Here is a 23,254-nt window from a genome sequence, read left to right on the forward strand (position 1 = left end):
TGTGTCTTGACCTCCGCCGAACCCGCGAGACTGACTCACCGAACCCCTGGGGTTCGATCGAACCCAGGTTAAGAACCACTGTTCTATTTAATTTTCCACTTTGAAAAAAATGACCACTAGGGGTCTCCCTACCAGTCCTGGCCGCAAGCCCTTTTTATAGATTTCAGACTCAAGCTTGAGTCCTAAATCTCAGACTGCAGGTGGGACACAGAAAAGCTCAGCAGGCAGCTCTGAATCCTCTCCTCTCTGTTTACAACTGCATGTGCAGAGAGAAGAAAGATCGGAGCTCAGATAGAAAAATGAATTAGGGCATGCAGTAAGGCAGAGTCAGGAGTATGCCCTGCTGTGCTATGAGCACAGTGCTGGCTCCTGCCTGTCTGATTGACAGACAGGGAGCAGTGCTGAGCTTGTCTGTGCCCCGTCTGCAGTCTGAGATTTAGGACTCCAGTATGAGTCTGAAATCTATAAAAAGGGTTTGTGGCCAGGGTTTGTGATGTGAATGACCGCTAAATAGTATTTGTATTGTCCAGCTAAGTAGCAAATACAACAAGATAATGTAATGCCGTGTCTAGATAAGTATTATCCGAAAGATGTACTTACTACTTATCTGACATTACTACTTATCCACACACTGCATGACTGTACAGATCTAAAATCTGTATTTACTACTTATCTGGATGATATATTAGCCACTCTTTGTCCAGCTGATGTGTGCACCAAACATACATTTATATATATATATATATATATATATATATATATATATATGTATGTACAATATAATCCATGCAATTAAAGCGTAACCTGCAATTACATTGGTGACAATGATAGCTTCACCGTGACGCTCATGTCAACGTAGACTCTCTAATGAGAGGAGTTCTGTTACATGACCGCTCCCCAATGTGGTAAGTAAGGTGTTGACGTAGTTGCTGAAGAGTTGGATCGTATATGTTCTGTACAGAGATGATAGAATGGTATGGGAGTGATCCTACATCAGTGTTTTCTAACCAGGGTGCCTCCAGCGGTTGCAAAACTACAACTCCCAACATGCCTGGACAGCCTTTGGCTGTCCAGGCATGCTGGGAGTTGGAGTTTTACAACCGCTGGACACACCCTGGGTTGGGAAACACTGTCCTACATATTTGTATATTTGGTAATGTATTGTTTGTATTACACAATTGTAAGCACTTGGAAAGGTCACTTTAAACACATATTATATAATTATAGATACAATTTTTTTTTATAAAAAACGAATACGCACCTGGAGCGCCAAATGCCACATCCCAGGGTGAGCTGATTGGCTGCCGTCCTCCCAGAGCTCCGCCCTCCTTGTCTACACCCTGAATGCCGGTCCCCGCCACAGTGCTCACGGTTAATGTGTCCAGAGAAACCTGAAACAAAAGAATAAAATGAATCAACTAAACAGAAACAAAATGCTCATAAGTAAATTCACCTAAAAAAAAAAATAAAAAAAAAAAGACCTATTCACTATAGTAATCCGAAAATAGTACAAAAGATACTGATTACAAGGAATGAGGGCGGTTATGGTTGGAGGTGACCTTTAAAGTGTCACTGTTATCGTCAAAAAGCTACATTTGATGTGTCCTAGGAACATGTAAAAAAATGTTTTTTATCAGTCTGCATTCAGATATTTAACAATCAGACCCAAACTGATCATGAGAACAAGACGGGAGAAGTGCGCATTTAGCGTGCTCTTTTTCGGCTCTGTGTCATGTGACCAAAAAGGTTCTATAAACTCGATTGTCTTCCCGCTAGTATGCGACCATCTTGGTCATATGACACAGACCAAAGAGAACGTGCTAAGCACACACTTTTCTGGTCTCGTTCTAGTGGACGGTCGGGGTCTAAACACTCTGACCAACCAAAACTTGATGTGTCTCTATGACGGAGGAGAGTGCGGAGGAGAGCGCAGAGGAGGAGTGCGGAGGAGAGCGCAGAGGAGGAGTCTGTAGGAGGAGAGCGCAGAGGAGGAGTCTGTAGGAGGAGAGCGCAGAGGAGGAGTCTGTAGGAGGAGAGCGCAGAGGAGGAGTCTGTAGGAGGAGAGCGCAGAGGAGGAGTCTGTAGGAGGAGAGCGCAGAGGAGGAGTCTGTAGGAGGAGAGCGCAGAGGAGGAGTCTGTAGGAGGAGAGCGCAGAGGAGGAGTCTGTAGGAAGAGAGCGCAGAGGAGGAGTCTGTAGGAGGAGAGCGCAGAGGAGGAGTCTGTAGGAGGAGAGCGCAGAGGAGGAGTCTGTAGGAGGAAAGCGCAGAGGAGGAGTCTGTAGGAGGAGAGCGCGGAGGAGGAGTCTGTAGGAGGAGAGTGCGGAGGAGGAGTCTGTAGGAGGAGAGTGCGGAGGAGTCTGTAGGAGGAGAGCGCGGAGGAGTCTGTAGGAGGAGAGCGCGGAGGAGGAGCCTGTAGGAGGAGAGCGCGGAAGAGGAGTCTGTAGGAGGAGAGCGCGGAGGAGGAGTCTGTAGGAGGAGAGTGCGGAGGAGGAGTCTGTAGGAGGAGAGTGCGGAGGAGTCTGTAGGAGGAGAGCGCGGAGGAGTCTGTAGGAGGAGAGCGCGGAGGAGGAGCCTGTAGGAGGAGAGCGCAGAGGAGGAGCCTGTAGGAGGAGAGCGCAGAGGAGGAGTCTGTAGGAGGAGAGCGCAGAGGAGGAGTCTGTAGGAGGAGAGTGCGGAGGAGGAGTCTGTAGGAGGAAAGTGCGGAGGAGGAGTTTGTAGGAGGAAAGTGCGGAGGAGGAGTCTGTAGGAGGAGAGTGCGGAGGAGGAGTCTGTAGGAGGAGAGTGCGGAGGAGTCTGTAGGAGGAGAGCGCGGAGGAGTCTGTAGGAGGAGAGCGCGGAGGAGGAGCCTGTAGGAGGAGAGCGCGGAAGAGGAGTCTGTAGGAGGAGAGCGCGGAGGAGGAGTCTGTAGGAGGAGAGCGCGGAGGAGGAGTCTGTAGGAGGAGAGTGCAGAGGAGGAGTCTGTAGGAGGAGAGTGCAGAGGAGGAGTCTGTAGGAGGAGAGTGCAGAGGAGGAGTCTGTAGGAGGAGCGTGCAGAGGAGGAGTCTGTAGGAGGAGCGTGCAGAGGAGGAGTCTGTAGGAGGAGCGCGCAGAGGAGGAGTCTGTAGGAGGAGAGCGCAGAGGAGGAGTCTGTAGGAGGAGAGTGCAGAGGAGGAGTCTGTAGGAGGAGAGTGCAGAGGAGGAGTCTGTAGGAGGCGAGCGCAGAGGAGGAGTCTGTAGGAGGAGAGTGCAGAGGAGGAGTCTGTAGGAGGAGAGTGCAGAGGAGGAGTCTGTAGGAGGAGAGTGCAGAGGAGGAGTCCGTAGGAGGAGAGCGCAGAGGAGGAGTCTGTAGGAGGAGCGTGCAGAGGAGGAGTCTGTAGGAGGAGAGCGCGGAGGAGGAGTCTGTAGGAGGAAAGCGCAGAGGAGGAGTCTGTAGGAGGAGAGTGCAGAGGAGGAGTCTGTAGGAGGCGAGCGCAGAGGAGGAGTCTGTAGGAGGAGAGTGCAGAGGAGGAGTCTGTAGGAGGAGAGTGCAGAGGAGGAGTCTGTAGGAGGAGAGTGCAGAGGAGGAGTCCGTAGGAGGAGAGCGCAGAGGAGGAGTCTGTAGGAGGAGAGTGCAGAGGAGGAGTCTGTAGGAGGAGAGTGCAGAGGAGGAGTCCGTAGGAGGAGAGCGCAGAGGAGGAGTCTGTAGGAGGAGCGTGCAGAGGAGGAGTCTGTAGGAGGAGAGTGCAGAGGAGGAGTCTGTAGGAGAGTAGTCTGGAAAAACACATGCACGCTCAGTTGAGTCTGTGTTCATGGTGGAGTCAGGAGAATTGGAATTCACTTCCGTCTATGGGAACCTTAGTGAATGTAGTTATCGTCACCCAATACACATTATGGCTCTAATTTATAAAAATGTGTGAGAAAAACTGAAGAGCTTTTGCCCACAGCAACCAATCACTGCTCAGGTTTCACTTCACCAGAGCTTGCTAAGATATATAAGCTGAGCGGTGATTGGCTGTTCTTTTTCTTCACACATTTTAATAAACCGATGTCTGGACAGATAGTTTGTACCTTCCTGATGAGATGGTTCTCTGTATCAGCCACGTAGATGGTCTTTCCTTGTATAGCCAAACCTTGAGGGGAATTAAATAAGCATTCTGAGAAGCCTCCATCCATCCAGCCACTACCACGACCTGCGCAAAAACACAACAACAACCAGTCACATTCACCTCTATACATTACATCTCAATGTCCCTGATACAGGACAGCGCCACAGTCATGGGAACAGTCAGCCAACAGCTGTCCGGGCATGCTGGGAGTTGTAGTTTTGCAACAGCTGGGGGCACCCTGGTTGGGAAACCTTGTCATATGGGATTAAGAATGACTGTGGTGAAGGGATCGGGGGATCCCTCGGGATCTGGTGGTAATCTCTCTGTGTTTCCCGGAATCAGGGGACACGAGGAGAAGATCCAGCGGCCGGGAGGAGGAAGACGAGGAACTGCAGAGACGGAGACAACTTCAGGAAGAACAACTGATGAAGGTGAAGACCAGAGCGGAGTCACACAGCTGCAGTTTTGTTACAAAGTATCAGTGAAGGAAAGAGCTTCTATCCTGGAGTAAAGAGTGTTATAGACGACTACTACTCCAGCTGTTACTGAACTACTACTCCCAGCAAAATCCAGAGAACCGCATGTACCTTAGAACCCAGGGTGCTGTGAAAATAAGTAAAATAGTATAGAGATCACATGACTCCATATTATTGATACATTGTATCAAGAATTCTGCTGGGATTTGTAGTTTGTAGCAACAGCTGTAGAGGGACAGGTTGGGGTATTACTAGTGTAAAAACAGTTTCCCTCTAGAATTGTTGCAAAACTTCCTCAGGCTGTCAGGGCATGCTGGGAGTTGTAGTTTTGCAACAGCTGGAGAAGCCCTGGTTAGGGTATTACTAGTATAAGGCAGAATTTCCCTTTAGTATTGTTGCAAAATTACAACTCCCAGCATGTCCTGACCGCCTTCCGCTCTCTGTGGATGATGGGAGTTGTGGTTTTGCAAACAGCTGGAGGCACCCTGGTTGGGAAACACTGTTCTAGAAACATAAATAAAGCGGGGAAAAGGAATACAGTCCTGTTAGGTAAACTTTAAATGTGATGATTGGGAACGGAATAAACAATGTAACTATAGGATAAAAGAAAACATTATGAAATGATTGTCCAATTACGTGTAAGTACAGATGCGATAAAGACAATCAGGATACAACATAGTAATACAAGGTGACCTTTCATAATACAAGATAATGGCCCCGATTTATTATTGTAAACCCGACATGTGTTGTCGGGTTGTGCGCCAGAATAAAAAAAAAAAAAAAAAACGAATAGCTCTCCATTTTACTGTGATAACCTGAAAAGGGGGCGTGACTGCTCGGGAAAGTGGGTTTGGCCACCGAAAAAAAGGCGTGTCCCTGATTTTCACAAAAACCCAACATATTTACAGTGATCCCTCAACTTACAATGGTCTCAACATACAATAGTTTCAACATACAATGGTCTTTTCTGGACCATCGTAAGTTGAAACCAGACTCCACATACAATGTACAGACAGTCCAGATCTGTGATACCTGTCATAGGCCGGAAGAACCGACCAATCAGAATGGGCATTCACTGGTAAAACCCCTGTATTACTGAAGTGTATGCACTGACTGGTGTCTGGTAGCGCCCCCTACTGTACAGGGAGGTATTACATGTTCTGTACTCTTTACCTGTATTACTGAAGTGTATGCACTGACTGGTGTCTTGTAGTGCCCCCTACAGTACAGGGAGGTATTACATGTTCTGTACTACTCTTTACCTGTATTACTGAAGTGTATGCACTGACTGGTGTCTGGTAGCGCCCCCTACAGTACAGGGAGGTATTACATGTTCTGTACTCTTTACCTGTATTACTGAAGTGTATGCACTGACTGGTGTCTGGTAGTGCCCCCTACAGTACAGGGAGGTATTACATGCTCTGTACTCTTTACCTGTATTACTGAAGTGTATGCACTGACTGGTGTCTGGTAGCGCCCCCTACAGTACAGGGAGGTATTACATGTTCTGTACTACTCTTTACCTGTATTACTGAAGTGTATGCACTGACTGGTGTCTGGTAGCGCCCCCTACAGTACAGGGAGGTATTACATGTTCTGTACTCTTTACCTGTATTACTGAAGTGTATGCACTGACTGGTGTCTGGTAGCACCCCCTACAGTACAGGGAGGTATTACATGTTCTGTACTCTTTACCTGTATTACTGAAGTGCATGCACTGACTGGTGTCTGGTAGCACCCCCTACAGTACAGGGAGGTATTACATGTTCTGTACTCTTTACCTGTATTACTGAAGTGTATGCACTGACTGGTGTCTGGTAGCGCACCCTACAGTACAGGGAGGTATTACATGTTCTGTACTCTTTACCTGTATTACTGAAGTACATGCGCTGACTGGTGTCTAGTAGCGCCCCCTACAGCACAGGGAGGTATTACATGTTCTGTACTCTTTACCTGTATTACTGAAGTACATGCACTGATTGGTGTCTGGTAGCGCCCCCTACAGTACAGGGAGGTATTACATGTTCTGTACTCTTTACCTGTATTACTGAAGTACATGTGCTGACTGGTGTCTAGTAGCGCCCCCTACAGTACAGGGAGGTATTACATGTTCTGTACACTTTACCTGTATTACTGAAGTGTATGCACTGACTGGTGTCTGGTAGCGCCCCCTACAGTACAGGGAGGTATTACATGTTCTGTACACTTTACCTGTACCAGGGTTAGCTGCTCCTTGGGACACCAGGTGACGGTGACTCCATTACTTTTTAGGACACTGTGTACTGTACAGGACCCTGAAGAAGCTCCTGTCCTCCACATAGACCAGTGTTTCCCAAGCAGGGTGGCCCCAGCTGTTGCAAAACTACAACTCCCATCATGCCCGGACAGCCGTTGGCTGTCCGGGCATGCTGGGAGTTGTAGTTTTGCAACAGCTGGAGGCTCCCTGCTTGGGAAACACTGACATAGACAGTGATTCACAGCTCCCAGCAGATCTTTCTTACTTTTATATGTAAGGATTTGCTTTATCTATATTAGTTATCTACTTATTTTTCTTTAATCTTCACCTTTTTCCTATTTTTTGGAATGACATTTTGGTGCCTTTAGAACCAATTATCAGGTTTCCATAGAGTTCTGGTCTCAACATACAATGATTTCAACATACAATGTCCTGGAACCAATTAATATTGTAACTTGAGGGATCACTGTACTAAGGTTTCCACAGAAAATGTGGTGGATTTGAGCTGAGGAAAACCCGACAAAAAAAAAAAAGAAACATTTTGGGAAAAGTGCAGAATGTAGGGAAACCTTAGTAAATACCGTGGAATTTTTTTTTGGGGGGGAATTAAAACTACACAACACTCTTAGTAAATCAGGGCCAATATTTATTAATTATCTAGGAACTATACCCAGAGGGGGTCACAGGGCCCATGTGACCATCCGGCTAGGTATATCATCGGTAAAATGAAATTATAAAAATAATGAAGAACAAAAAAAAAATGTTTAAAAATTAGGTAATAAAATTACCTCCACCTAAATAAGACAATACAGATAATATTTTATGATTGTTTTCGTATCATTTTACTATTTTTCAATCTTTTTTTTATAATATCTATATACCCTTTTGTTACCTAATTTACGGTATTTCCTAAAACATGCAGGGAAGTGTGTTTTACAGTAACCCCGGCAAACATTACACACAGTGTTAGCCGCATGATTTTTTTTGTCTTGTATTTATGTCCTTTATATCTATATGTCCATAGTTTTGATTGGTCAGGGTCTTACTGTTCAGGTCTATCAATTTTCTGGACCTACGCAAGGCCGGGGGTTTGTTTTCATGAAAGCGCAAAACCTATGGGTCAGGGTTTCTGACAAGCCCAAAAAAGTGACACAACATACCGTATTTTTCGCCGTATAAGACGCACTTTTCCTTCCCCAAAACTGGGGGGAAAAAGTCGGTGCGTCTTATACGGCGAATACACCCCCTTTCGCGGCGGTCCCTGCGGCCATCAACGGCCGGGACCCGCGGCTAATACAGGACATCACCGATCGCGGTGATACCCTGTATTAACCCTTCAGACGCGGCGATCAAAGCTGACCACCGCGTCTGAAGGGAAAGTGACACTAACCCGGCTGTTCAGTCTGGCTGTTCGGGACCGAGGCGATTTCACCGCGGCGGTCCCGAACAGCCCGACTGAACAGCTGGGTTAGTGCTTACAGGACACCGGGGGGGACCTTACCTGCTTCCTCGGTGTCTTCTCTGTTCAGGGATCCCCTGTATGGCCGGCACTCTCCTTCCTCGTCATCACGTCGTCGCGTACGTGCGTCGGCGTGCGTAACGACGTGATGGCGGCGACGGAGAGCGAGGATACCCGGCCGGCAGCAGAGACGTTCCGGAGCGATGGGGACACGGCGACAGCGATGGAGCGACATCCAGGGCAGCGGTGACGGGTCCGGAGCGGCGGGGACACGTGAGTATTACCTCCTCCTGCAGTGGTCTTCAATCTGCGGACCTCCAGATGTTGCAAAACTACAACTCCCAGCATGCCCGGACAGCCAACGGCTGTCCGGGCATGCTGGGAGTTGTAGTTTTGCAACATCTGGAGGTCCGCAGGTTGAAGACCACTATTGGGTTAAAAATCTTTATTTTTTTAGATTTTGCCCCTAAAAATTGGGTGCGTCTTATACGCCGGTGCGTCCTATAGGGCGAAAAATACGGTAATCAAGTTGATAAAACTGGGCCGAGGAATTGGCATGCTGGGAGTTGTAGTTTTGCAACATCTGGAGGTCCGCAGGTTGAAGACCACTATTGGGTTCAAAATCTATTTTTTTAGATTTTGCCCCTAAAAATTGGGTGCGTTTTATACGCCGGTGCGTCCTATAGGACGAAAAATACGGTAATCAAGTTGATAAAACTGGGCCGAGGAATTGGCATGCTGGGAGTTGTAGTTTTGCAACATCTGGAGGTCCGCAGGTTGAAGACCACTATTGGGTTCAAAATCTTTATTTTTTTAGATTTTACCCCTAAAAATTGGGTGCGTCTTATACGCCGGTGCGTCCTATAGGACGAAAAATACGGTAATCAAGTTGATAAAACTGGGCCGAGGAATTGGCATGCTGGGAGTTGTAGTTTTGCAACATCTGGAGGTCCGCAGGTTGAAGACCACTATTGGGTTCAAAATCTTTATTTTTTTAGATTTTGCCCCTAAAAATTGGGTGCGTCTTATACGCCGGTGCGTCCTATAGGACGAAAAATACGGTAATCAAGTTGATAAAACTGGGCCGAGGAATTGGCATGCTGGGAGTTGTAGTTTTGCAACATCTGGAGGTCCGCAGGTTGAAGACCACTATTGGGTTCAAAATCTTTATTTTTTTAGATTTTGCCCCTAAAAATTGGGTGCGTTTTATACGCCGGTGCGTCCTATAGGACGAAAAATACGGTAATCAAGTTGATAAAACTGGGCCGAGGAATTGGCATGCTGGGAGTTGTAGTTTTGCAACATCTGGAGGTCCGCAGGTTGAAGACCACTTTTGGGTTCAAAATCTTTATTTTTTTAGATTTTGCCCCTAAAAATTGGGTGCGTCTTATACGCCGGTGCGTCCTATAGGACGAAAAATACGGTAATCAAGTTGATAAAACTGGGCCGAGGAATTGGCATGCTGGGAGTTGTAGTTTTGCAACATCTGGAGGTCCGCAGGTTGAAGACCACTATTGGGTTCAAAATCTTTATTTTTTTAGATTTTGCCCCTAAAAATTGGGTGCGTCTTATACGCCGGTGCGTCCTATAGGACGAAAAATACGGTAATCAAGTTGATAAAACTGGGCCGAGGAATTGTTTCCTTATATAATGAAGCAACTTTACAATAAATCTTAAATGGAATCTTTCATTAGTGTCACCCGCCACCTGTTGGTACAGGCTGGTAGTGCGGGTGACACTGATGATAATAATAATATGTACCTATCCCCAGTCCATGGTCCCGTTTGTCTGTTGGTGTAAAGGTGGGGCACGCCGATATCACCACTGCAGCTATTCTATGCAGTGCACTTTTCGGTAAAAATGACACCTTATCTTTATTCCGTAGGTCCATACGGTTACAGGGATACCCAATTTATGTAGGTTTTATTTATTTTACTACTTTAGAAAAATTATAACTACATGCACCAAAATTAGTATGTTTAAAATTGTCATCTTCATACCCCTATAACTTTTTTATTTTTCCGCGTACAGGGCTATACAGTATGAGGCTCTTTTTTTGCGCCGTGGTACCATTTTTGTTTTGATGGGACTTTTTGATCGCTTTTTATTAATATTTTCATGGTATATGAAGTGAACAAAAATTCAAAATTTTGGACTTTGGTATTTTTTTTATGTGTACGCCATCGACCGTGTGGTTTAGCTAACTTTATATTTTAATAGTTCGGACATTTATGCACGCGGCTGTACCACATATGATTATTTTTTTTATTATTATTACATTATTTTATTTAAAAAAATAGGAAAAGGGGGGTGATTCAAACTTTTATTGGGGGGGGGGGCTTATTCACATGTAATTTTTTTTTTTTTTTACACTTTTTACCTTTTATTTTTTTGCATACACTGATAAATGCTATGCCATAGCATAGCATTGATCAGTGTTCTCGGCGCTCTGCTGCTCCTGCCTGCCTGCGGGTCCTGGTTGCTGATAGCAGTTGGGACCCACAGGGTTTGAAGCATTCTCCGGTCATGCGAACAATTTAACACCTTAAGGACTCAGCCCATTTTGGCCTTAAGGACTCAGACAATTTAATTTTTACGTTTTCATTTTTTCCTCCTCGCCTTCTAAAAATCATAACTCTTTTATATTTTCATCCACAGACTAGTATGAGGGCTTGTTTTTTGCATGACCAGTTGTCCTTTGTAATGACATCACTCATTATATCATAAAATGTATGGCGCAACCAAAAAACACTATTTTTGTGGGGAAATAAAAAAGAAAAACGCAATTTTGCTAATTTAGGAAGGTTTCGTTTTCACGCCGTACAATTTACGGTAAAAAAGACGTGTGTTCTTTATTCTGAGGGTCAATACGATTAAAATGATACCCATTATTATATACTTTTCTATTATTGTTGTGCTTAAAAAAAAATCACAAACTTTTTAACCAAATTAGTACGTTTATAATCCCTTTATTTTGATGACCTCTAACTTTTTTATTTTTCCGTATAAGCGGCGGTATGAGGGCTAATTTTTTGCGCCATGATCTGTGCTTTTTTTTTATACCACATTTGCATATAAAAAACTTTTAATACATTTTTATTATTTTTTTTAAATAAAATGTATTAAAAAAGTAGCAATTTTGGACTTTTTTTTTTTTTTTTTTACGTTCATGCCGTTCACCGTACGGGATCATTAACATTTTATTTTAATAGTTCGGACATTTACGCACGCAGCGATACCAAATATGTCTATTAAATTTATTTTTTACGCTTTTTGGGGGTAAAATAGGAAAAAACGGACGTTTTACTTTTTTATTGGGGGAGGGGATTTTTCACTTTTTTTTACTTTTACATTTTTTTTTTACACTTGAATAGTCCCCATAGGGGACTATTCATATAGTCCCCATAGGGGACTATTCATAGCAATACCATGATTGCTAATACTGATCTGTTCTATGTATAGGACATAAAAAAGATCAGTGTTATCGGTCATCTTCTGGTCTGCTCGATCTAAGACCAGAGCAGAAGACGCCGGGAGCCGGAAGGTGCGGGCGATCCGATCATTCATTGAAATCGCGTACTGCCGCGTATCTGTATTGATCCCGGCATCTGAGGGGTTAATGGCAGACACCCGCGAGATCCGCTGTGATCAGCAGCCGGGATCAGCCGCGCATGACACGGGCATCGCTCAGATGCCCGCGGTTATGCACAGGACGTAAATGTACGTCCTGGTGCGTTAAGTACCACCGCACCAGGACATACATTCACGTCCTGCGTCCTTAAGGGGTTAAACCCCGGTAACGAGACTCAGGACGTACAGGTACACCCTGAGTCCTTTAGGACTCGGGAACGGAGGCGCACCTGTACGCCCTGCGTCCCTAAGTGGTTAAGAAGAGATGTTTTATTATCTTATTTCTACAGCTCTAACGCAGACCAATGTGTATCCATGGTAACAGATGGTTCCTGCAGTTATTTTCCCTTCTATTTATCATCCACTTACGGCTAACCGGCCAAATCTGCTTTAGCAAAGTGGGAAACAAACAGAATAAAGCATAAGACTGCAGCAATTGACTGCACATACGAGCTGTAGATACCGGACAACTAAACAAAAAGAAATGGGATTGGTGAGGGTCCTATAAGTCAGACCCTCACCGATTATAATGTGGTTTTATATGGTAACAACAATCCATCATCTTGGGATAGAATACCATTTACATACACATACAATATTCCTTTTATGGGGAGATTAGTCATTTTACATTCTTACCGCCAATGGTGTGAAGGATTCGTCCGTTCTTGGACACAACCAGGACTCTGTGGTGTCCGGTATCAGAGATCACTAGAGTGTCACCTGATGCATCAACGACCACCTTACCGGGAAAAAACAGCGGTGATGGAGGCAGCGAATCCTTGTACAGTCGCAGGGGAATCCTGTCCTCCTTTATCTCAAGTCTTTCCTTGTAGAATTTTAAAGCCATAGAAGTGAAGAGGAACAAGTTGTCCTTGTGTCCTTCTCCAACCAGAGAGAACAGGAGGTTTCCCTGAGGGCCCAGCAGGACGAGGGTGGGCCAGCACGACACCTGCAGCTCCTGCCATAAGGTGGCATCAGCATCGTTCACCACTGGATGGGTGATGTTGTATCTTAGGACAGCGCTCTTTATGTTATCTAGAACCCGCTCATTGGGAAACTTGGCTGAATGCACCCCGATTATGACAAGTCCATCTGCAAGAACAAGGAATGTTATTTCTACAAGGTTTCTCAAGAATATCACAATTTCTATCTTTATCGTGACACATTAAAGGGAATCTGTCACTGATGACAATGAAACTTACCAGTCCCCATGTGCTTCCGTTCCACCTCCTCTGCTGCAGAATGGAGCAAAACTCAGAACAGCAGAAGAGGTATTAAAGGGGTACTCCACCCCTAGATATCTTATCTCATATCCAAAGGATAGGGGATAAGATGTCTGATCACGGGGGTCCCTCCACTGGGGACAGACATCCGGTGCAAATTTGCTCCGTGCCGGATGACTGGTGATGCGGGGTGGAGACTCTTGACGTCACAGTCACGCCCGCCCAGGACGTCACAGCCATGCCCCCTCAATGCAAGTCTATGGGAGGGGGCGTGATGTCTGTCACGCCCCCTCCCATAGACTTGCATTGAGGGGGGCATGGCCGTGACATCATGAGCCTCCGGCGCTGAACCCGATGCTGCCGGGTGCAGCAGGGAGATTGTGGAGGTCGCTAGCAGCGGGACCCCAGCGATCAGACATCTTATCCCCTATCCTTTGGATATGGGATAAGATGTCTAGGGGCAGATTACCCCTTTAATAGAAAGATGCCGGCCCAAGGTAACGGGCACAAGGAGCTTGGGAACGCCCCCTGTGAACCAAGCAGGTCATTTGGGGAATGGACAGAATTATTGTCATCCACACTACAAGTCTGTACAACAGGTTAGGGCTGGGCGGTATGGCCATATCTGCGTATCACTGTATTTTTGTAACTTTCGGCGGTTCCACGGTATATAACAGTATTTCCTCCCCCCCCCCAAATTAATTATCAGCCCAGCGCTGCGCTATTCTGCCCCCCCCCCCCCAACAAAAATTAATTATCAGCCCAGCCCTGCCCCCATCGGGGTAAATACTCACATGTCACCCGCTGCCCTCCTCGTGCTGTTTGTTGCCGCTGCCGGCGCAGACACAAGGTAAACAAAATAAACTAACGCATGTTCCGGCGTCGGCCTTACGCTAGGGACGGGAACGTCGGACAGCCGTCAGCCTATCACCAGCCACAGCGATGTTCCGCCTGGGCGGCTTCTTACATGACAGTGGGCTCAGCCAATCAGATGCCGAAGTGGAACATCGCTGCGGCCGGTGATAGGCTGACGGCTGCCCGATGTTCCATTCACTAGGAAGCAGATGAGGCCGGTACCTGACCAACGGGAGGGGAGTTAAAGTTTATTTTGTCTATTTTTTGCAGCCCGGGCATAGGGATACCACACAGTATAGAGCAGTGGTCTTCAACCTGCCGACCTCCAGATGTTGCAAAACTACAACTCCCAGCATGCCCGGACAGCCAACGGCTGTCCGGGCATGCTGGGAGTTGTAGTTTTGCAACATCTGGAGGTCGGCAGGTTGAAGACCACTGGTATAGAGTGTCAGCGCCGGCGGCCGCAACAAACATGAGGATGAGGAGGGCAGCGCATGCGGGTGACATATCAGTATTTACCCCGATGGGGACAGCGCTGGGCTGATAATTAATTGGGGGGCAGAACAGCGGGTGAGTTGTGATTAGTTCCCCGATGTGGGGACAGCGCAGCGCTGGGCTCATTCATTCCCGAGGGGGAAGGGGCCCAACCGGTATTGCGGTATGAACCGGTATACCGCCCAGCCCTACAACAGATTAGTGCGGGTGATATGGATGACAGATTCCCTTGAATACTGCCCAACTTTCTGTGAACTTTTTGGCGAATTTAGTACTGTACCTGTGTCAGAATACTGGTGCTCCAGGGCGTGCAGGTCAGGGAGGATATGGATACAGTTGATGCAGCAGTAAGTGAAAAAATCCAACACCACAACCTTCCCGCTGAGATCCCTGTGCAGGGAAATGGAGCCGTCTGTGTTCAGCCATTCCAAACCTGCAAATGACGCACAAAAAAGGTAAAGGAAAGAAACAAGAACAACATTTTGAATGAAAAAATCTAAATATATATCCATTGATAAAAAAAAATGAAGACAGCACCAGGGATCAGCCTTGGTGCAAGTGATTAAACAGGAAGCCAAGAGCTCAACATACAATCATCCAGGATTACATCACAGACGATGCTTCGGATTGAGACAAAAGTAGGGATCGGCCGATAATCATGATTTTGGGCATTGCCAATTACCTTGCCGATAAGCCGATAATGACCCGCCCCCTGCACCGCCCCCACCGCACCGCGACCACCCCCACGCACCGCGACCGCCCCCCCGACCCACCGCACCGCGACCCACCCCCCACCGTAGTGCTAGGCCGTATACCGGTATGGATTTTTGCCCATACCGCTATATCGGTCGGGCCCCTCCCCCACCCTCCGAGTCAATAAAAAAAAATAAACTTACCCGTAATGGGGTGGTCCGGGCCATCCATCCTTCCTGTAGTGTCCGGCGGCATTCCGGGTGGAGGGTGAACCGGTCCGGGCTGTCCTTCTCCGGGGGTCCTCTTCTCCACTCCGGGCAGGCTCCGGCCTAGTACGCTGCATAGACGCCGCTACGCTGTGACGTCAGGTGAGTCGCTGCGCACGGGCGTCACTGCGCAGCGGTGTCTATGCAGCGTACTAGGCCGGAGCCTGCCCGGAGTGGAGAAGATGACCCCCGGAGAAGAAGTACAGCCCGGACCGGTTCACCCTCCACCCGGAATGCCGCCGGACACTACAGGAAGGAAGGATGGCCCGGACCACCCTGACAGGTAGGGGAGAGAAGCGGGTGGCGGCGGCGGCCTATGGCACCGCAAAAGCCACTGCAGTGCATTGATTTAAAGCGCCCGCTTTAAATCAATGATCTGCAGCGGTGTCGAGGGGGGATAAATAGCCGATAACTTATACCGGAATATAAGTTATCGACTATCGGCCCTAACCTCCACCGATTATCGGTATCGGCCCTAAAAAAACGATATTGGTCGATCCCTAGACAAAAGCGGAAGTTTATTTATCCCCTTTAGGGGGCATTCACACCACGTTTTTGCAATACAGTTCCTGTATCAGGTTATTGATGAAAAAAACGGATTCCTCAAAACCTGACTAAACTGTATCAAAACGTGTCTACAAATGGGGTGTTCCGAATGCTGGAGGCGGGAGCTCATGACCTCATAGCCCCGCCTCTCATTACGTCACGCCCCGCCCCCTCAATGCAAGTCTATGGGAGGGGGCGTGACGGACGTCACGCCCCCTCCCATAGACTTGCATTGAGGGGGCTGGGCGTGAGGTCATAAGGGGCGGAGCTATGACATCACGACCTCCCGGCGCCAGCATTTGGAACAGTTTGTTCCAAACGCTGAGCAGCGGAGTACCCCTTTAATGAGGCCAGCAGAAGTGTGGGAAGTCTGTATAAAAGGAAAGGAAACAGAATGGTCTGGCCTCTCCCCAGAAGACAGCAAGGTGGCTGTGGGGGGAGGCAGGGGTCCTTGTGAGGAGCACACAGCCAGGCGCTGTGAGTGACCCCAACAGTGAAGTGCATAGAGAAGGAGTCTTAGTACACACAGCAAGAGGCTGCAAACTCTGTGTGTGAACAGGGAGTAAAAGGTTGCAGGAAACTTGTGTTTTTAGCAAGAGTGGCAAGTGTATCTATTTTTTATTTTAAATGGTTGACTCACCAATAACCAAGTTATGTATAGTAATATTAGCAACTGCTTTACTGTTACGGCTATAGGAGAATTCTTTCATTATTCTTTTTGGGGCGAGATTGCAATAACAACTCCCTGTCAGTAGTGGATCAATTTTTCATATGTCTATAAAGAGAGGTTGTAGAAAACCCTTTGTCAAGCGTTAAAGGAAAACCGTCAGCTTTCTCTCCCCCCCCAGCACTAAACAGCGGTACTGGATGCTAGTGCGGGGGACGCTGATCAGTTTGATGCTTACCGTGCCCGAATCTGCCCCGCCGTTCTGCCGTAATCTTCTATTTTTCGGAATATGCTAATGAGGTGCTAACTTGCACCGGCCGGGCTAACTGGCACTCTGACGTCAGTGCCGCCTGCCGCAGCGCCGCCCAGCTCATCAATATTCCTCCCCGTCTTCATTACAGAACGGGGAGAAGAGGGAGAGGTGGAGGGAGGGGAGGAATATTGATGAGCTGGGTGGCACTGCGGCAGGCGGCACTGACATCAGAGTGCCAGTTAGCCCTGACGGTGCCCTAATTAGCATATCCCGAAAATAGAAGATTATGGCAGAATGGCGCGGCGGATCCAGGCACGGTGAGCATGAAACGGATCAGCGTCCCCCGCACTACCAGCCAGTACCGCTGGTTAGTGCGGGGGGTAGAAAGCTGACAGTTTTCCTTTAAAGAGAAAAACTATAAAATCATCTCTCGATGGTATCGGTGCCCTACAGAAGTTCCCAGATGTTCCATGAGCAAACAGACAGGTGATGGACGTGCAAGTAAGAAGAAGGTTCGTTGATCCATGTACGATGGGGCTGGCGAAAGATGATGGCTTTCTGGGATAAGGTAAAATATTTGGGATGTTCGGGTGTCTTTCTCTTCATACGGGTCTTTTTTTCCCCCCATTCTTTCTCTTTCATCCAGGTGGAAGGTGGTTTCATGGGGTGGGGGTTAACTGATTTAATAGGTATAACACTATAACGCGTGGTGATTGTGTATATTGGGAGGGAAGACTTGCTGTGTGTGCATTGTTTTTATGGGTTCTAGCTAGAATTGGAGTTTCCATTTTTCTTATTTGGGATGCCGCGTAATTAGCAGCATTAGGAAAGCAAGGCCAAAAGTGGTAGAAAGAAAACCAACTTAAATAAGATATTATATATATATATATATATATATATATATATATATATATATGCGAGTGATAAATACTACTATTGCCGAAACGTTGAAACTTATTGGGGTAATAAAGAAACCAGTTTATGAAGATCCTCGACCTGTCGGTGCTGTGATTTCTGGACTTATGATTGTACTTATCCTGGGTTGGCTGCCTGGGTGTTTCACATGCACGGAGGTTGGTCCCCGATGCTGTCTCACATCACCTCTTATATGTGTGTGTGTATATATTTGCTCACCATGACTCAACAAGGCATCCCAGCTGATTTCAATATCAGACCCCCATAGCCCCCATAAACCGGGCTTGTTTACTGTGTGATCTGCAAAGAGGGGCTGCTGTGAGAGTGAGCAGTGAGGGGTGTATGTTGCCCTCCAGTCAATCAGGACACTCAAACACAGCACACTAAAGCTGTCAGCTTTCTGAGCTGGGAGGAAGGGCGTGTGAAGTGTCGTCTACGGTAGGCCTAGTCATCAGTGTGATAAGATCTACTGGACTTCCTGTCTGGAGAGAAACAGGGTGTGTGCTCAGCAAATATTACACTTCACATTGCAAAGTTATCTAATTTTATCATGTGCAGCTATATAAAGGTAATTTCATTTGACCGGAGTTCTCCTTTAAGCATGTAAAATTTTATAAAAATTTTGCTTAACCCCTTAAGGACGCAGCCCATTTTCACCTCTAGGACAAAGCCCTTTTTTGCAAATCTGACCACTGTCACTTTAAACATTAATAACTCTGGAATGCTTTTATTTATCATTCTGATTCTGAGATTGTTTTTTCGTGACATTTGCTACTTTAACATAGTGGTAAATTTTTGTGGTAACTTGCATCCTTTCTTGGTGAAAAATCCCCAAATTTGATGAAAAAATTAAAAATTTTGCATTTTTCTAACTTTGAAGCTCTCTGCTTGTAAGGAAAAAGGATATTCCAAATTTTTTGGGGGGGATTCACATATACAATATGTCTACTTTATGTTTGCATCATACAATTTATGAGTTTTTACTTTTGGAAGACACCAGAGGGCTTCAAAGTTCAGCAGCAATTTTTCAATTTTTCACAAAATTTTCAAACTCACAATTTTTCAGGGACCAGTTCAGGTTTGAAGTGGATTTGAAGGGCCTTCATATTAGAAATACCCCATAAATGACCCCATTATAAAAACTGCATCCCCCAAAGTATTCAAAATGACATTCAGTAAGTGTTTTAACCCTTTAGGTGTTTCACAGAAAAAGCAGCAAAGTGAAGGAGAAAATTCTAAATCTTCATTTTTTACACTCGCATGTTCTTGTAGACCCAATTTTTGAATTTTTACAAGGGGTAAAAGGAGAAAATTTATACTTGTATTTGTAGCCCAATTTCTCTCGAGTAAGCACATACCTCATATGTCTATGTAAATTGTTCGGCGGGCGCAGTAGAGGGCTCAGAAGCGACAAGGGGATTTTGGAGAGTACGTTTCTCTGAAATGTTTTTTGGGGGGCATGTTGCATTTAGGTAGCCCCTATGGTGCCAGAACAGCAAAAAAAAAAAACACCACATGGCATACCATTTTGGGAACTAGACCCCTTGAGGAACGTAACAAGGGATAAAGTGAGCCTTAATACCCCACAGGTGTTTCACGACTTTTGCATATGTAAAAAAAATATATATTTTTTTTCACTAAAATGTGGGTTTCCCCCCAAATTTCAAATTTTTGCAAGGGTTAATAGCAGAACCCCCCCCCCCCCCCAACATTTGTAACCCCATCTCTTCTGAGTATGAAGGTACCCCATAAGTTGACCTGAAGTGCACTACGGGTGAACTACAATGCTTAGAAGAGAAGGCGCCATATTTGGCTTTTTGAGAGCAAATTTTGCTCGGGGGGCATGTCGCATTTAGGAAGCCCCTATGGTGCCAGAACAGCAAAAAAAAAAAAAACACATGGCATACCATTTTGTGGCATACCACATGGCAAACAGCTGTCTGGGCATGCTGGGAGTTGTAGTTTTGCAACATCTGGAGGGCCACGGTTTAGAGACCACTGTAAACTGTGGCCCTCCGGATGTTGCTAGGTAACAACTCGCCTGGCAGGACCTGGATGAATTGCTGCCACCGCCGACGCTGCACGTGGGGGATCCCCGCATGGAGGATTGCACTCCGGGATCCAGGTAAGGGACCTTCGGTGACGGTCCCTGGACAGTTCCCCCGTTTTGCCCGGATACCGATAGGTGGGCAAAGCGGGGGAACCGAACTTTAACCCCCCCTCCCCCGGTCTCCTATCGGTCGGTTGCTCGGCCGACCAATAGCAGGGATAGGAGGGGTGGCACCCCTGCCACCAAACTCCTATCCCTTCAGGGGGATCAAGGGTCCCGATCCTTCTTATTTTCCGGGTCACCAGTGACCCATATGACCCGGAATCGCGCAGATCGCAGGTGTGAATTGATCTGCGATTTGCGCCCATCGCGGTCATGGGGGGGGGGTCTCAGGACCCCCCTCGGAGATGTGCCGGGATGCCTGCTGTTAGATCCCGGCCGCTACCGGTGACGCGGCGCTCCCGGAACCCCGCGAGGTACATGTACGTCACCGCGCGCCAAGTGACACTTCGCGGCGCCGTACATGTACGTCGTTCGTCGTGAAGGGGTTAAAGGGGTACTCCAGTGGAGTAACAAAATTTTATCTAGTCAACTGGTGCCAGAAAGTTAAACATAACTTAACCATTCCAGTACTTATCAGCTGCTCCATGGGAAGTTGTATAGTTTTTTTTCTGTCTAACCACAGTGCCCTCTGCTGACACCTCTGTCCATGTCAGGAACTGTCCAGACCAGAAGAGGTTTGCTATGGGGATTTGCTCCTGCTCTGGACAGTTCCTAATACGGACAGAGGTGTCAGCAGAGAGCACTGTGGTCAGACTGGAAAGAACTTTGCAACTTCCTCTGGAGCATACAGAAGCTGATAAGTTTTGGAAGGATTAAGATTTTTAAATAGAAGTAATTTACAAATCATTTGGCAACAGTTGATTTAAAAAAAAAAAAATTCCACCGGAGTACCCCTTTAAATCTTAATTTCAGACACACCTCTTGGAGATGTTTCTCAGATTTATCAGGGTCTGACACATAGGGGGAGATTTATCGAAACCTGTGCAAAGGAAAAGTTGCCCAGTTGCCCATAGAAACCAATCAGATCGCTTCTTTCATTTTGCAGAGGCCTTGTTAATAATGAAAGAAGCCATCTTTGCACAGGTTTTGCTAAATCTCCCCCATAGTGTTTTCCAAAAAGTAATTGACCCCTGGTTAAAGCCAAGTCTGGCACAAAGTGTCGGAGGTCTGGTGCGGCACTGGATTCAGTCCTGCGGCCTCAATGCTCCTGAATAATACTTTTTGCATTCTCTTTGGTCTGAAGCCATCTTTACTGCATCTTTTGAGCTAATGCTTTCATTTTAACTATAGACATTTTTGAACTTTACATTGTCTATTGAGGGGATAGAATTTCCTTGTATGCTGGAAGTATATGCTATACTGCGGTTACTGGGTTTACTATATACCCCTAATTTATGACTTGTTCTTCCTCTTTGGTAAAGTGGGTGCATGCTATATATATTACCAATAGTGTATATACAATATATCTTTACTATCTGCAGACGTCTCACTCCAGCACCTATTTTTTTCTTTGTTCCTTATGTGGCCTATATACGTCTTTTTATCATGTTTCTTCTGTAAAGACTGATAGCGTATTTGTCAAAAAGTGATTCAAGAGGCCTTTTTCCTGCATCTTGTGTGTATGTAAGAAGTAATTGACTCCAAGGTAAAGAATTGACCATTTCTAGCAGCTTCTTTGACATATAGATCAATCACTAGTCAGGAATCTTTAAGTTGTATCAGGGTTTCAAGAAACTGTAAAGAGCTGTCAGAAACCCCCATTGTAAATGGGTGAACTCCATTCAATTTATACAAAAAAGGAGTGTAACTGAGATAGGGCACCACTCCATAGTAGGAACATATAGGAACAATGAAAGCATTGAGATATATATATATATATATATATATATATATATATATGTTGAAACCATTGTATGTTGAGACCATAACTCTATGGAAACCTGGTCATTGGTTCTGAAGCCACCAAAATGTCATCCAAAAATAGGAAAAAGTGAGGATTAAACAAAAAGAAGTAGATAACTAATAAAGATAAAGTGAGAAAGATCTGCTGGAGCTGTAATAACTGTCCATGTAGAGGACAGGAGCTTCTTCAGGGTCCTGTACAGTACACAGTGTCCTAAAAATGTAACATGGAGCCGCCCTCACCAGGTGTCCAAAGGAACAGCTAACCCTGGTACAGGTAAAGTGTACAGAACATGTAATACCTCCCTGTACTGTAGGGGGCGCTATCAGACACCAGTCAGTGCATACACTTCAGTAATACAGGTAAAGAGTACAGAACATGTAATACCTCCCTGTACTGTAGGGGGCGCTATCAGACACCAGTCAGTGCATACACTTCAGTAATACAGGTAAAGAGTACAGAACATATAATACCTCTCTGTACTGTTGGGGGCGCTACAAGACACCAGTCAGTGCATACACTTCAGTAATACAGGTAAAGAGTAGTAGAGAACATGTAATACCTCCCTGTACTGTAGGGGGCGCTACCAGACACCAGTCAGTGCATACACTTCAGTAATACAGGTAAAGAGTAGTACAGAACATATAATACCTCCCTGTACTTTAGGGGGCGCTACCAGACACCAGTCAGTGCATACAATTCAGTAATACAGGTAAAGAGTAGTACAGAACATATAATACCTCCCTGTACTGTAGGGGGCGCTACCAGACACCAGTCAGTGCATACACTTCAGTAATACAGATAAAGAGTAGTACAGAACATGTAATACCTCCCTGTACTGTAGGGGGCGCTACCAGGCACCAGTCAGTGCATACACTTCAGTAATACAGGTAAAGAGTAGTACAGAACATGTAATAACTCCCTCTACTGTAGGGGGCGCTACCAGACACCAATCTGTGCATGCATTTTAGTAATACAGGGGGTTTACCACTGAATGCCCATCCTGATTGGTCAGATCTTCCAGGCATTTACATGCTTCGCAGATCTGGACTGTCATTGTATGTTGAGTCTGGTTTCAAGTTACAAAGGTCCAGAAAAGATCATTGTATGTTGAAGGATCACATATATATATATATATATATATATATATATATAAACAAAGAATAAGTTGGCCAGCACTATTGATTTCAAACTATTATACAGACCTGGCTTACAGGTGCAGGCTGCTGGGCTAAGTATAAAGCAACAGGAGAATACAGCAGCACACTGCTAGCACAAAGATATAGATAAAACATGAGTATATAGATACAACATGAAAAGCTATTCAGCTATGGTGCAGTAAATGACAGTATAAAATTGTGAAGTAATGAAATAGTGTGATACTTAGCTTGCAATTTAGCACAAAGATATAGCCAAAACATGAGTATATAGATAAAACATGAGCGTATAGATACAACATGA

General features: G+C 46.0%; 1 protein-coding gene across 1 annotated transcript in view; it reads right to left on the bottom strand.

The window, feature by feature from the left end:
- NHLRC2 (NHL repeat containing 2) overlaps positions 1-23,254 on the bottom strand; it is an 88,264-nt gene that overhangs the window by 63,295 nt on the left and 1,715 nt on the right. Inside the window, exons 2-5 of the mRNA XM_056528986.1 lie at positions 14,718-14,870; positions 12,501-12,956; positions 4,026-4,147; positions 1,262-1,391 (exon numbers count right to left, since the gene is read on the bottom strand). Coding sequence (XP_056384961.1) covers positions 1,262-1,391; positions 4,026-4,147; positions 12,501-12,956; positions 14,718-14,870 — 861 coding nt within the window. The remainder of the gene's footprint in view (positions 1-1,261; positions 1,392-4,025; positions 4,148-12,500; positions 12,957-14,717; positions 14,871-23,254) is intronic.

This window comes from Hyla sarda, chromosome 7 (genome assembly GCF_029499605.1).
Source record: "Hyla sarda isolate aHylSar1 chromosome 7, aHylSar1.hap1, whole genome shotgun sequence".
Taxonomy (NCBI): Eukaryota; Metazoa; Chordata; class Amphibia; order Anura; family Hylidae; genus Hyla; species Hyla sarda.